This window comes from Ochlerotatus camptorhynchus, unplaced genomic scaffold (assembly GCF_037179485.1).
Source record: "Ochlerotatus camptorhynchus isolate MF236.1 unplaced genomic scaffold, CSIRO-AGI_Acam_v1.1 ptg000021l, whole genome shotgun sequence".
NCBI lineage: Eukaryota > Metazoa > Arthropoda > Insecta > Diptera > Culicidae > Ochlerotatus > Ochlerotatus camptorhynchus.
This window is the reverse complement of record NW_027040513.1, coordinates 1346004-1362382: the sequence shown is the minus strand read 5'-3', so window position 1 is coordinate 1362382 and position 16379 is coordinate 1346004. Positions and strand designations below refer to the sequence as shown.

Here is a 16379-nt window from a genome sequence, read left to right as displayed (position 1 = left end):
CCGGGTGAATTTCTTTACCATCTATCCGATCGAAGTCCTATCCGCAGTGAATTGTTTTGTAGCGTTTAGCAAATGTAGCCTTTATTTCCTAGATAATATCCAGCGAATACTTTCGATTACTCTATCTCAACGGGTGAATTATGTATAATGTAGTATACGTATATTATGTTAATGCCGCACCATTGAAATGCTGCGTACGTATAATAAAATGTAATGCGTTGGACAGAACGAGCTGCGGCAAAATTGTCGTAAAAGCATTATTGTGATATTTTATTGATCTTAAGATCTAAATGTGTATAGGCAGACAAAAAGTTCGAACAGTGAAAACTTACTTATCATTTACCTTCATTGGCTCCCCTTCCGGTGCTTCTCGCTTGCTCCGATGTTCGGTGGATTCTTGACTGGAGCTAGCCCCCGCCGGTGTCGCGTCATCGCCATCGGAAATAGTCGCCCTCTGCAGTGCCGATGAAATAAGCTTCACCTTATCCAAGGTAGACCCACCCCCCTCGGCAGACTCTTCACTCATATCTGCATCCGCACTGGTACCGCCGGATGACTCACTGTCCGGTAAATTCGCATACGGATTGCTCATCGGAGTGGACTCCGAGGTGGACATAACCGGATTGATCAAATTCTTGAGAATGAGCGGATTGATCAGCGTGTCCAGATTGTGCTCCTTGAGTAACTTTTCCAATAGCAAGTGCTGTTCAGCGTCGATTTCCAGTGTTGACTGCTGAGTGGAACGATCCGAACATCCGGTCAAACTCCGCTCGGCAACATGATGTTCCGAGGACATCGTGTACGAACAAGTGTTCGTGGTACGTGTCTGCTGTCCCGTTCCAGCCCCGTTCGGAAATTGGCTGTTACGCTTTTGGCCGGAACTGTCCTCCAGCGGATCCACCCACTCTTCGTCCTCTTCCTCTTCCGCTTCGGTATTGAGATCCTGTTCGAATTCATCGTCCGGATCGACGTTTTCGTCACCCGTAACGTCGAAGAGACGTGCCTTCAAGCGTTGGGTGATTTCCTCGAGCTCGGTGAACTTGCGTTTCAGCGCCCGGCTGAGGGAGGCGTTTCCGGCGTCCAGCCCACCGCATTCGACATCTATCGACAGCGGGATTTGGAAATTGACACCCTCTTCCAGACCTTTGTAGATGGTGACGTTCTCCAGCGGTTGGATGTTGACCTGATGGAAGGATGGATTTTATTAGTACGATACGACCATTATAACCCAGCAGGAATGGATGAAGATTTTGTAATTGATCGGAAACGATTTTGAGAGGTTTTAGACACCCCTCCCCCGCGTAGACAATCATCCAAATTTATTTATTTTCCGAATATTTTGAGATGAGAATAGGGGAAATGCAGGTAATGTCGGCCTAAGTGTCCCTAATTTGGGCCCATACATAAATTCAGCAATCGAATAAATTTTCAATTGCGACCAAAAATATCCATTAGTAACGTCCCATTAACGCGTTCATCTAGATAAAATTGATAAATAGCATATTTTTAGCACTGGGCCCAATCTTAGATCCATAGACCAACATTAGAGACATTTCCCCTATTCTCAATTTTGGTAAAGAAGAGAATAAGAGGGGAAGTATCCGATAAACGGATTCGATGGGGATGAAAAAACGAAACCCAGTCCTTTTCTGCAGCAGGAATTTTTCGTCATTACCCAACAAAGATAAGAAAAATAAAAAAAAACTGCTCCTAAAACTTCTCAAAAGAAATTCAAGTCCGAACAAGGTTTGCTAGCTTTTTCGGACATTGTGGAATTCATATTAATTATGTTCAACATACAAGATCCGCTTCTTTCTTCTTCTTTCTCAAGCGAGCTGTCTGTTTGACAGCTCTAGATTAGGGCCAGTGTCTGGACTATATGCCCTCCGAGAAGTTTAACGTCGGTAGGGACGGTGTTTCCTGTTTAGGATCATTTTATAGATCCAATTTGGTTATTCTGATGAATTTGACTACTTCCTTAAATAGTGATTCGTTGCGAGTTTTGAAAAGATCCGAAAGCGTTGCAAATCTATTGTCGAAGGAAAACTGCATTCGTAGCATGCCCAAACGAGGACAGTGAAGTATCAAGTGTTCCGATGTTTCCGGCTCTGCACAGATTTCGCAATCTGAGTCATCTAGTATTTTCATGCGAGTTAACCAGTATTTTGAGTAATCGTGGCCTACCATAAGTCGATTGATCAGTTTTATATCACTTCCTTTCATATCCACATCTTTGAACCATGATGCAGTGTAAAATTCTGGTTGTGAGCTGAAGAAGTTCTTTCCTTTTTCTTCGGAATACGATTCATACCACCGACGTGTCCTTTTTTCCATCATTGTCTTCACATTTAGGAAGGCATCTTTAAGCAGAATTTTGTTATGTAGCACATTATCCGAATTTGCATCATTTTTAGCCAGCATATCGGCCGTCTCGTTTCCACTGATCGAAACGTGGCTTGGGATCCACTGTATTGACATGTTCCATCTTTGGCAGCAGGTGAGTATATCAGCCAAAATTCCTTCCTTTGTCTTTGATTCGATAGCTGTGATCAACATGATGCATGCTGATTTTGAATCAGTGTATATTACGTAATTTTGAAGGTGCTCCTGTTCGATTATGCGAGTGGCTTGTTGGATAGCAATTAGCTCGGCAGATGTAACACTCGTTTCTCTTGAGAGCTTGAAACAAACTCTTCTTTTGATGTTCTCGACAAAAACACCTATTCCGCAAATCGTACCCTCTTTGGAGGCATCGGTGAATATCCTACCTTTTCCTTTATTGCGACCGTTCATTACGAAGAGCGCCAGCTGCTTAAGCTTCACAGGATCGTTGTTCTTCTTTGCTGTTTGTAAGTCCTCCAGATAAGGGTTGATTGATACTTCTGTATCAGCCGAGTTAGTTAACGGACTGATTGCTTCGAACAATTCTTCATTGGTCCAGTATACTCTCTCAAGATATGTGAACGTATCCCACTTTTCCACATCTTCAGGCAACGTAGTATTTTTAAGTTGCTTAGCAATCACATCGTCACTGGTGACATGCCGGGCAATTTCACGCATGGTAACATACTCATGACGAAATTCCAGCGGTTCCTGACCACTCAAAGCTGCTAGAGCGTTAAGTGGTGTTGTTTTCGTTGTTCCAGTGATTTTTCGTAAGCCTTGGTTGTTGATGACTGACATTATTCGTCGATTAGAAGGTTTTGCGTTGTTGAAAATCGAACATCCGTACTCCATTATGCTTCGACACAGTGCTATATATATATATCCTTGTCATCGTATCGGGGTGAGCACCACTTTTGGCACCACTTAAGATTTTTACCATGTTGAGCCGTTGTTGGATTTTTTCCCTTACTTCTCTTATGTGAGCTCCAAAGCTAAGGTAGCGATCGATGGTTATTCCTAGATATCGGTGATTCCTCACAGTCTCAATTTAAGTTCCGTTGATAGTGATGTTTAATTCCTTATCATTATTTTGGAAAAGCAAGGCTTTAGTCTTTACCGCATTCACAGTAAAGTTCAAACATTCTGCCTTTTCGGAGAACTCGTCTAAATATTCTTGAGCTACGTACGGTGTTTAACAGTTCTAGATTTTTAGCTCTAACCAAGATTCCAAAGTCATCCGCATACTGAACGAGTATGACTCCATCCTTCTTGATATCATGTAGTTTCGCGGTGTATGCGTTGAAAAGCGTTGGAGACAATACATCTCCTTGCGGAAGTCCGTTGCTTATTGTTCTACTCAGAACCTTTTCGCGAATATGCAGTGAAACTTTTCTATTTTTTAAAAAGCTGGAAATCCACATGAGGATTTCGTGTGACACTCCCATACCAGATAGAATTACCTCTAACGCGTCTGTTCTAACTGCGTTGAACGCGTTAGAGAGATCTATGCATATCAGACCTGTTACCATGTGGTTCCTTTTGCTTTCTTTTATCCAGTTTGTTACGAACGATATGCATGTATTGGTTGAAAGCCCCTTTCTAAACCCGAATGAATTTTCAGGTAGGATAAGAGTATTTTGTAATTGCTCCAGCACTGCTGTATTTGCCACTTTGGTCAGTGTAGGGACCAAGGAAATCGGTCTTTTTCCCGAGGGAGTGCTTTGGTCGCGTCCTGGTTTCGGGATGGCTACAACCTTAATATTTTTCAAGGAGTCGTCCAAACAACCTCTTCGCCACATTTCGTTGATGTTTCTGATGATGGTCTCCGTTACATCGGGCTGTAGACTACGAATCATCTCGTAGGTCAAATTGTCTTCTCCTGGAGCAGATTTTTTCTTCTTACTGTCAAGAATCCTGTACCAGTTGTTTTTGTCCAAAAGCGTAGTTGTGCACACTAAACCTGTTGTATATCCTAACTGCGGGTCATTACATCCGAAGTGAGTGTCCAAAAAGAGTTGTGCAGATGCTTCATCATCGAAGATAATGTTATTTTCTTTTTTGTGCGTCCTTTTACCAGTCAAGCGTCCAACCTTTTGCCACAGCTCCTTTGATGAGACGAAAGGCCCAACCTCATTGGGTAGTTCTTCAAATTTATTCCTGATTTCTTCTCTTTTCTTCCTCTGGAAAAGCGCAGCCTTGCGTTTAAACTCTAGCAGGTTTTCCATACTGGCTATCCGGTTGAAATTTTTCCTGGCCTCGTTTTTCTCTTTCCATGCCGCATCTACATCGTCAGACCACCAAAACTTTGGTGATCTTCTATCCTTCTTCTTGTTTACCTTATAAATCCTTTTCACGCATTTTTGAAGCTCTTGAACAGATCGAACCTCAGCCGTATCCAACTTTGATATACACTCATTTATCGCCTTTTTATCGTAAAAATAGCCAGATTGAATATTTCGTGTTTGCATCCAACATATTTTAACACATTTATGGTGACTGCCTCATCCCAATGAGTTTACTAAATCGGTTGAACATAATGAAATATCGATAGCAGACGAACGGTGATTCAGCTGCAGTGGAACGTATGTTGGGGATCCGTCATTTAGTATTAACAAGCCACTCTGATTCACCTTTTCCATCACGATCTCACCTTTTTTGTCACATGTTCCATCACCCCATCCAAAATGGTGAGCGTTAATGTCACCGCCAATGATAATTCTCCTCAAATTTCTCAGGCTCGTGAAGATAAAGTGCATATCGTTTTCGAATTCAGCCACCGTAATGGACGGACTGACATAGACAGCTGTTACAACAATATCGAGATAGTTGACATGAATACTGACCGCTTGAGTCAGACGTGACATGCCTGTCAGCGGTATTCTAGTATAGCTCAAGTTGTTAGTTAACAAAATTCCTGCTCCTCCATATCCATCGTCCCTCGAATGAGGAATAAAATGAAAGCCGGACATATTGTTTTTATTCGAATCCTCAAAGTTTTCCTGAGTCCATGCTTCAGAAAGTATAGCAATAGAATAATCCGATCCTGTCATTACTCTGTGGATTTCTGCTTTGTTTTTAAAAAAAACTTTGGACATTCGATTGTAGAATTTGAATTCTATTCGAAGCCATTTTATTTATTGTGTAAATGCTTGGTTAGTTAGATTTAATACCACTGTGTTAGCGAGATTGAAATGCTTTTTCGTGCACATATTGAACATGTTTTTCACGTCTTCTCGTTGGCCCAACATTCCAACGAAATCAGAATAAAAGCTCATCATAGCTTCTTGGTGCGTTCTGTTCGAAATTTTGTGAGCTTCTTGCATCATAGCTTCCCAGCGTTCTGTTTCTGTTACCTTCAAAGGATTTTGCAGTGCAGCTCCTGATACACTACCATTCTGTGTACTCTTGATTAACTCATTCCTCTGTTCCGTGTTTCTATTTGCATTGTTTGATGTCACCAGTCTGGGTTTCTTTCCTTGTTTTTCTTTCTCCTCCTTCCGAATTTGTACTGCAGCCTGAATAGCCTTTCTCTCCTGGTTCGTTTTGATCCACTGCTCTCGTAGGGGATCTTTCCAAGTGTCGAAAAGTTTTCCTCAATGGTTGGAAACTCGTCCAGCTTCATAAGTGGTTCGTAAAGATTTTGGGTAGCAGTGGGGACCTGTTCTCTGGCCTCCGTGTAAGTCAGGTTTTTCTTGGTCATCAACTTTTTAATTTTCAGCTGGCGTTTCTGTTCGGGGCATGTTGCATCCGTTGAGTCGTGATCCGAGCTACGGCAATGAACACATTTGCGTTGGTTTTGGCAATTTGTGAACTCTTCATTCTGTTCGTGGCTTTGACTGCATCTGTCACATCGTCTGTTTCCCCTACAGTTGTCAGTACGATGTCCGTATCTTAGGCAGTTTCTGCAAATAACGACCTTTGGCGTAAAGGCATTCACGCGGCTGACGCAGCAGAACATTTTTACCATTGTTGGTAACTCTTGCGCTCGGAATGTGATGCACAGCCGGTTGATTGGAATCCTGTTTTGGCATCCCATCGTGACATTCTGGTGACTTCCAAAATTGGAACCTCGCAGTGGATATCCGACTTGATTTCGTCAATATTTATGTCCGTTGGAACTCCCGGAATTACCCCGGTGATGGACACAAGGTGTTTGGGAACATATGCACGATAGATGCTACTTCCACTGTTGATTTCATCGACTAGAGAATTCGCTTTGGTGTTGCTGCTAATGAATACGATGATTTTGTGCAGTCCTACGTACTTCATGTCAGTAATGAATTGTTTGTAGACATCCATTCTGCGAAGTGCAGCCCCAAGTGAGAACTTGTTTATCTTTTGCCCTTCCTTTCTGTTCCATAGCTCAAAATAGATGCGATATGTTCCGGTATCCATGCTGGTGTAGGTGATATTTTGCTGTACTCTTCCTGATGTCGCAGATCCTGTTCCTGATGTTGTCGGTTCATCTCTTCCTGTTATGGCATTAGTTCCTGCTTCCTTCCGCTTGGGGTCTTCTGCTCCTTTCTCCCGATCAGGGGGATCTTTTTTCTCCATCATCACTCCGACTTTCACCTCTCTTCTTCTTTTTTCCACTTTTTTTTCCACACGTGTATATTCAAGGAGAATATAAAAATGGCGTCCTTCCGCCGATCAACAATTTGTTTCGCTTAGATTTCGACTGTTATTCACTTATTTCTTTCTTTTGCTACGATTAATTTTTTCTTCGATACACCTTTTTCTTTAAAACACCACGATTTCTACAATAAACCACCGGACAAGCACAATTTTTCAATTTGAAAACGCTCTCCGAAAAAGAACAACACCTTCACCTATGAAATTGAATCATCCTGAATTGTGTGTCAGAAATAACCACGCTCGGATAGCAGGGTTAATCAATAACTTTCCATCTGTCAAATTTTAATCAAAAGTTTGGCTCTGAACCATTTGGTGGATTTTTTTTTAACTTTTGGTTAAAATTTGACAGATGGAAAGTTATCGATTAGCCCTGCTATCCGAGCGTGGTTATTTCTGACAGACAAGAAGTTAAATTTTGACAACCGTGGCTCGAAAACCGGTCGATCGACAGCACGGGGATTTTCGAACATAGAAAATAACTTTCGAAATGTCACTTTTAACCACGAGTTAAATTTAACTCGGCAAATGGTTCACAGCCTAAGAAATACTCATTCACGTGGAAATAAGATCACACTAATGAACTGACGAAGATCAAACAAACGTTGGGTAGTACCTTTTCAACGGGGTTCAATCGAAACCATCTGCGAGAATTGAACAGTGGATATTACGTCTTCAAAGTTTTGACTTCACCGTAAGATATGAGCCAGGTGACCCAAATCTGGCAGATGTATTGTCCAGGAAGGAAAAGTTGTGCTATTATTGAACCAGATGTGGTTGCCTGGCTATCAGAAGTCAAACCAGCAGCATTGTCGATACAAGATGATGCACTACAAGGAAGGTGAAGGATGCAATGTACTCAGGTAATTGGGACAATGTTGTAGCATAGATGTAACTCTAAAGGCCCGCGCACAATAGATACGTTTTCGGGTTTTTTGACAGATAATGCATGGGCTAACTGTCAAAAAACCGGAAAACGTATCTATTGTGCGCCGGCCTTAAGACCAGAAGGTCCCGATCAAGGTGACTACATATAGGTGTTCTAATGTGTCAAATTCATGATTCAGCCATGTTGGATTTTTGTATGGGACAGCGACCGAGTTTGTTTACAATTTGCACTAAAACCGCACTTTTCCCCCCCGCGACCTCCTCGCCTATATAGTGACAAAGCTGTATCACCATTTATATACCCACCATGGTCCCAGCTCTGGTACTATCTTCGGTCCCAAGCTAATCGATTCACCCCTCGAAACATAGGAAAATCCACTAACCCCTCATTTTATCTGTCAAATTGTCTCAATCTGTCAAATCAACCTCAAATCTCAAGGCCACATTCCAGAACGTGAGTGGATCATGGTGATCACGTCAAACTATAATGTCTCAAATGAACCACATGCCCCACACAGCTCCCATACACTCTCCATGATGAATCGTGAGTCCTCCCTTTTCCCTATCATTGCATGCAAAATCATAACCCAATGCAGGTCAATTGGGTTCTTTAATTTTGAAAAAAGTATCGTTTTTTATACATCATCTGAAAGAGCTTGGTGGGCGTTGGCCAAATTTGGATTTTTCAGATATAATCCTAAATAGGACCTAGATTATTTAATACTCTAGTAACCTCAAGTCCGTGCTCTGTCACAATGTTTCATTGTGATTAATCAACACTCAAAGGGGTAAAATATCAAATTTGGGGTGGATTTGAAAGAAAGGGAACTTGGAGTGTAGAGCGCACTGCCCACTGGACGATTCTGAAGCCTGGCCAAGTGAGTGGGGTATGGGTTTATTTGATTGAACGTCATTTCCAATGTATATATTGATACATTCAAACCATTGGCATTTAAGATAAGACAGAGATAGGATGCGGAGGGCCCGCTTAGGGGAAGCGTAACCCATGTTATGGTTTCCATTTATTAAATAGTTCAGATAGGCTGGAAATGACATGTTCATAGTGAGAAAATGTACCATATGGGGCCCGTTCACTGATCAAAATCAGATTCACATCATCAGACCCTGCCCAAGAATAAGGGGATTGACGATGACTTGTCAAGTTTTATTTTGAATTTGCGTTTTGCATTTAATACTCTAGTAAATCTCGCGTCCGTGCTCATTCACAACAGTGTGAGGTGTCAATACTCACTGGGTCATATGTCTTAGACCAGTTCCAGATTAGTTTGCTATTAATATCTTCTGCATCGCAGTTCGCGATAGATTCCTAAATATGGGTTCTCTTTTCCGACCATAATAGTGTTAGGGAAGGGGGTGAGTTCTGGATCAACAGTGGAGGGGGGCCCATCGGCGTTTGTGGGCAGACCGTCCAAAGCCCATTCCTCACGGATCGGAGGCTGCTCACGCAGACCAACACCATCTTCGTGTAGGTGGAAGTTTCCCCTATCCGATGATGGTGTTGGTTTGCGTGGGTGGCCTTCGCTTTGTGAGTGGGGGGCTTTGGAGCGGTTTGTTTACAAATGCTGATGGGCCCTTTTCTATTGTTGATCCAGAGTTCAACGTTGCGATATGAGAGCGAATAGAGGCAAATAAATAGGGAAGACAACACCATGACCCAAATAAGTAACCAATGCATGCGGCCCACACTTAACTTGTTCTATTTCTTTCTTTCTTCCTATCATGTACTAATATTAACTGCCTGAGGACAAATGGGAACACGACCAGAGGATCAATAGGAGAAAAAGAAAATTCGAACAAGAAAAGAAGAATTAAACTTGCACCGGTAAGAGGAAGCAGACAGAAAGGATCATGCCGGTTGGAGACAGCCAATGTATACTGGACGAAGCTTGTATCTAGGAAAAGTCGTATGTGCAGGAAACCGTAAGTAGGATAAGAATCGTAAAAGGTTTGTGCTTGCTTGATAAGATCCTAACTTTACTTTAAATACACGGTAGGAATCGAATATCCATTTATGATTAAGGTTTTGCCCATTTTACAGTGGGAGTGGCAATACTCATTGATGAGTGATTTATCGTACCCATTTATTAGTAACTGTTAGCAGTTAATGATTAATTGATTTACCTATTTTAGATTTACCTATACTTCACATCAGAACCTCATTTCCTTCAATTACTACTCCGTCGCAGCACACACCTTATACGGATCGCTAACCTTTATTTAGTTTCAGCATTTTCGACATTATAATCAAAAAGTGAGTTTTAAAAATATAATTACCATGCTATAGATAAGTTAATGTACCAGAACCTGGACGGACACCAGCCTACCCAGGGGAGGACCCGGATACGACCACCCATGTGTGTCTAGAGTATCGCACGAGCTGACGAGTGCAACGGGAAGGACAGTAGGTGTATAGACTAGGGGGTTGGTCCCTAGATAAGCCTTCTTAGCGGAAGGCACAGCCTATGCACTGAACAATTACAATTACAATTACAATCATCTGAAAGAGCTTCGTTTTCTGAGCACAGCGATATTTTTTCGTACGCACACACTTTCATCTCGATTTTTAAATTAAGATTTAAAGCAAAATAACAACTTCACTGTTTGACGCTAAACTAACAAACTGACAGCTCGATCTTTATACAAAGTGACACCGAGGGGCGCAAATAAGGTGATTTTTGCGAATGTAATCGTACTTATTTAAAATAGTTCCAGTGTACCAAAATTGATGAAATTTTGGATTTGGGTTCCATTTTTAATGCAGATTACGAATATGCATTTACCTCAATACCCTTAAAGAACCCAATTGTAGGTGCCAAAATGCCTAAATTGCAATGATAGTAAAAACAGTAATGCCAGTATAATATGCAAATTGAATGAAATGAATATTTACCTGTTAATAATGATCGAGATTGGTTAAAAGTAAGGGAAATTGTTAGTTGATTTTACCATCACAGAGTTTGACAAAAGCGCGATGGTATATTATTATGACGCTGATCAGACAAATCCTGGGAAAGTATCAACCTAGTTGTTAGAGAAACCTCTGAAATTCAGGATGTTCAGTTGATCATCGCTACTTGAATCACTGATAGTATCTTCCGAGTCTTCGTATTCTGATTCCACCATTTCAGTGAACGATCTTGTCGTGGCTGTTTTAAACTCGGTTCAGTTATTAGCCAACTCTTGCCAATAATCCGCCGATCGTCCGCTTCCTTCTACATCGTGCCTTGCGCTGGTTTTCCAATTGTCGTCTTCTCCGGGATCCCATACTAAAGGGCTTTCCTGATAATCTGTTGTGATGATTCTGTTTTTATGAAAATAAAATGATGTTCTATCCCTCTATCATGGTTAGATGTTGATCCAGCTGCAGATAGTTAATATCGTTGTCTTCTTCAAAACTGCATCGTCTTGGTCTAAAGAAAAGGAAATCGCCACTCGAGCAAGCCAAATTCAAAGGTAGTCCTTCCTTTGTGATGTCACATTCCAAAAGTTTTGAACCAAATAAAAGCCTGGGACCTGGTTGCAGTTAAGCAATCCTCAAGGTTATGCCAATGCCAATGACTGGTATTTTGTAATCGTAAAATTGATCATATTTGTAGTTCTGTGGCGAAAAAAAAAAGTTGTCAATTTTGTATGAAAATCGGTATGCACTGCTATCAAATATATTATATTAACAATATGATCCAGCCGGCGCGGCTTGGGCTTAAGTCGTGACTTCATTCGGGTGATGAGTAGACTTATGTCCAACCACTACTCGCTAGATGCTCATCTCAATAGAATAAACCTCGTGGACAGCAACATCTGTCGGTGTGGAAACGGTTACGATGACATCGAACACGCAGTTCGGCAATGTACGGATAATGACGCCGCCAGAGAGCGACTTTTGAATACCCTCGAGGCCCAAGGAAGACAACCCTATGTTCCTATCAGAGACGTGTTGGCAACCCGTGATCTCTGCTATATGCAGTCCGTTTATGTGTTTCTTCAAATGTCTAGTATAAGAATTTAATTCCTTTGTCTTTTGTCTCTCTTTATTAGTTTTTGTTTGTCTTGTCCCCCCGTCTCGATGATTCTCATCGTCGCCCACTGGTCACCATAGCCGGTCGAATTCCAGACGAAGCTAGAACAACACTACCATTCATACTGGCGACAACGCTCTGATGAGACAACGAAACCCTACCCCAAGCTCCTCCCCTGATCCTATCCTTCAACAATGTACCCCTCTAACCTCGAGTAAGCCGCGAGTAATCGGCCCAACTCCTACTAGACATAGAATTAAGTGAATTTTGTTACAAACAGTGAACAATGAATTATCGGCTCCGTAAAGCTAACGCGATTGAGCCTTCCAAATAAACGAAATGGATAAAAAAAAAAATCCAGCCGGCGCCGGTGGTGTAGTGGTAAGCGTGACTGCTTTCTAACACCCCAATGGGTCTGGGTTCAATCCCATCCGAGGTCGGTTTGCCATTTTGGCGACCATGTGTGGACTCGGTATCGTATGTCCTTAATCGAATTCTGTTCAATGGCGTTCGGCCCAACCGAAAGAGTCCCACACTAATGTACCCAGGTCCATTCTTTCACCCCCCTCAGTTGCAGAGAGTCCTTAATCGAGTCATCGTTCCCGATTCGGTACTTACCTTAATTTGCCCGTTACACCGCCCGGAGAAATCCATGATGTTGTACCACCCGAGAATGCAGGGCATCCCGCTTAGAAAGACGCTCAAATCCACCGCGGTGAAGCCGACGACGGCGTCCTCCATCGGTGCGGGAACCATTTGCCCTTTGGCCGCTCCCTGGCTGGTGTTATTCACCACCGCTTTGCGCCATACCTTCAGTATGAAGCGCTTCTCGTCCTGTGTGATTGAAAGGAATTTTAAATGCTTACAATTTACCTATGCACTTTGAAGGAACTCACATTCGTCATCAGATCTACCGGCAGCTGAACGTCAAACTTCTTCTTCCAGTTTGGATTGGAGCAACCTTCCACGATCGCCGTAGTGTAGACGATTCCCTCGTGCGATTTAACCGTATCGGCCGTTCCCGGTTGCAAATTGTAGCCCTCGAACGTGACATAAGCGCTCGGTTCCACTTCGAAGCGTTGGTTTGAGCCTTGCGTACGATTCTTGTTCCGTTTGCCGAACTTTTTACCGACATTCACCTTCGGCAGATTGACGGCCTGTTCGATTTCGATCGACACATTGAACAGCTTCTCCTCCGGACCTGGCTGCTGCTGCTGCTTCGGTGGCGGCTGAGTTTCGTCCGAGGGAGCCGTGGCGCATGGAGCCGTCAGCAGGTCGGAGCTCACATCTTCCGGTGGTCTCTGAGCGAGGGCTCGTTGGAGGTTCTCCAGAAGATCGGAAGTTTTACGCATTTGAGGATTATTCGCTTGCGAGTGGGGTGACGCTAGAAGTGATGAAGGTGGCGGTTGTGGTGGAGGAGTGGCTGGGCGATTATCGGCAAAATTTTGATCGTAGCAAGGGGCGGTGCTGCGTTCCGAAGAGATTGGCAAGCGTTGGGCAAGATTTTCGATGAACGCCGACAGCATGTTGGCCACCTCGGATTGCTGTTTGCCGGTGTTGGAAGAGCTAATCGGCCGGTACGAATCGACGTCACGCTGGTGGGATATGGCCGTCGAAGGGGTGACCATCGATTGCGATGGAGGTGCGTCTCGTTGTTTGTTTGATTCCGGAGGCGTCTGCGGGCTGCTGTGGAAAAGGTTGAATTAATTACGAAATTTAAACAGCCCATAGAAATGCCATCATACCTTCCGCGATCAACTTCCGGAACCGCAGGTCGGTTCGTTACCATCGGAGCATCCCCGGAAGTATGGGTCAAACTACGGGACAGTTTGAAGTACTCGATTTGGTTCTCGGTTCCAATGGCCAGCACGGCATGTACCTGACCGCAGGGATCGGAAGCCAGTGGAGACCCTATGCCACTCCATCCATCGATGCTGATGACGGGCAACTTGGCACGAGACAAATGATCTGCCAGCTGTGCATCCCGGAAAGCGATGTAGAATTGGTGCAGCGGCAGTCTGGTAATGCCAACCAGCTTCTCTGCAGCGTCCGGCGTCTTTTGCCACAGTTCAACCAGCATATGCTGGTTCTTTGTACGTTCCAGGAAGCGATCGTCCGGCATTACCGGAAAAGTGATCAGATAGTTGAAGGATTTGCGATCCTGGGATAGTTCCGTCGTTAGGATCGGATTATCTCCGTCGGACCAGAAACCGTGCGCTATTAGGAAATATCCACCCGCCGAGAGGGTGGGAACATCTTTCAGCTGTCCGAGATGTAGTACTCCATGGAGAAGATTTTTCGGTTTTTCCGAAGGATTTTCCTGTGTATCCATCGCTTTCGGGCCGGTTTCCCGTGACGATCCTTGCTGCTGAGAAGGATTTTCCCGAGAACCGGTTGGAGTGGGGGAATCTTGAGTTGGAGACAGATCTTTTGAAGCGTTCGGAGCAGTACCATGCTGATCCTGGCTGCAAGTTACCGGTCGGCAATGGAAGTGTGAATGTCCCACCGGCACTGTTGAACATCTTTGAAGTGGTGTGAAAGACCAGCATGGAGCTTGCAGATCATTTTCACTGGAAGAACTGCTGATTGAGACGTTTTCCTTATCTACGATTAGAGCGTCGATGAGCTCCGTTCCAAAGTGGAGTCCACGGGCACCAAGTTCCAGCCGAACTGTCAGCATGCCCAGCAAGATGTCATCGGAAGCCAACCGAACCGGACATCGTTTGTAACAAGTAAGCCTGCTGCTCACCAGTTCCTCCAGCTTTATCACGGAAGAACCCAAAAAGATCTGCCTTCCGGTAGTCGATCTTTGATGGAAAACCGGTCCAAGAATCAAGAAAACCAGGAATTCGAACCGGAAATCATCTGGCTTCCTGGGAATAGAAATTTTCGTAATAGCTTTTCCATTGAAAACGGCCTCTCCACAGTCGGAAACGGAAGCAGATGCAAATTTGATTTTCGGACCAGCACTTGATTGCGAAGGAAGCTTCACTTTTATCAAGAATCCCACATCCGTCAGTGAGACAAGTTTGGTTTTGTGAATAATCTCCTTCAGTCCTGCCTTGGTGAATTTTAGGCTCTCAACCAACATTCGAGCCGAATCTACCGCATTCAGGTATTCGGTCTTTTTCGGAGCTGGAGCAATGTCAAATTTATGAAGAGCATCCATCATACTTTCCGCAGGCGAAATGGAACATATTTCGCTAAGCGCTTCATCCTCGGAACCGGAAAGCATCTTCCCCGATAGATAGTTGAGCACATTTGAGCGCGATGGGTTGTCCAATGAGCGGAAAGTTTTAGCCTGCTTCCCTTCATGTAGCGAAACGGAAACACCCTTCACCGCCAGTTCTGAAGCCCGCTCCGGAAGCACTACCGGAAGCGGCTTCTTCACCTTCTGCACCATACCTGCCTTACCGTTTTCTTTATCCTCCCGCTGCGTCTTATCAAACCTCAACACAAAGTCCAAGCTTATCTCCCCCAAACCGAACCCAGTCCCGCTAGCAATTTCCGCTCTACCAACACCTTCCACCTCTTCCCCCACGCGAAAGTTCACCAACTTGCCCGAAACGGGAACAGCCGCCGTTCCGATCAAACTTCCCGTCCTACTCGAAACCAATCGCACTTGAATCGGTTCGGCCGCCTTCAGATACTTCCGAAACAGTTCCTCACTGGTCAACACTTCGTATCTGAGCAATCGTTCCGACTCACTGACGTTCTTTCCCTGTTCCCAATGCAGCAAACTTCTCCTCTGCTCCTCCCCACCACAAAAGCCGAATCTCAACCAGCGGATAACTTTTGCCACTGGTCCACCGAATTCCGGAAAGACGAACCTCTAGCGTTCCCCGCCGGCGACCGTTCACATTCGGCGGAAGGCTGAGCAACTCCTGATGGGCCTGGGTTGAAACCACTGCTGACGACGATGATGGCTTCTTCTGGGAGTTTTGCTGTAGCAGTTTACCACTACCTCCTAGACCGACGGCACTGAACATAGCTTTTCCGCCGCACGGGATGGCATGGTTTTACGCGCACTCACTGGGAATAGGATTGTGAAAATTTTCTCAACTTTGATGATCGAAAATGGGACAAGGAAAACCACTTTTTCTTCAGCACGGCACACAAAGCTTCGGTTGTATTTTTCAATAAAGGAGTAAGTTGAGAATTAGGTTTTGAGCGAAGGGAGTAAGGCGGGGTGCTGCGGAAAACGTCACAACAAACGATTAAATCTCGACCAACAATTGAAAAGAGCCTATCTGTTTTTGTAAACAAAACTTTGTAAGCTCTTTCCTCGCAAACCGAAGGCCGCTCACGCAAATAAATGGCAGCATTGTGTAGGAGAAAGTTTATCTTACCCGATAATCTTGTTGGTTTGCTTGGATGGCCAAAGCTTTTCGAGGAAAGGGCTAACAATGTTTTGTTTATAAAAGCTGATCGGCTCTT

General features: G+C 43.9%; 1 protein-coding gene across 1 annotated transcript; it reads right to left on the bottom strand.

The window, feature by feature from the left end:
- Positions 1 to 51: 51 nt before the first annotated feature.
- On the bottom strand, positions 52 to 16061 carry LOC135703822 (uncharacterized). Its single transcript, XM_065225151.1, is given in 5 exon segments — positions 52 to 1183; positions 12561 to 12776; positions 12839 to 13628; positions 13688 to 15682; positions 15684 to 16061. Coding segments are annotated over 5 exon segments (4104 nt in total). The 5' UTR covers positions 15932 to 16061; the 3' UTR covers positions 52 to 328.
- Between the last annotated feature and the right edge of the window lie 318 nt (positions 16062 to 16379).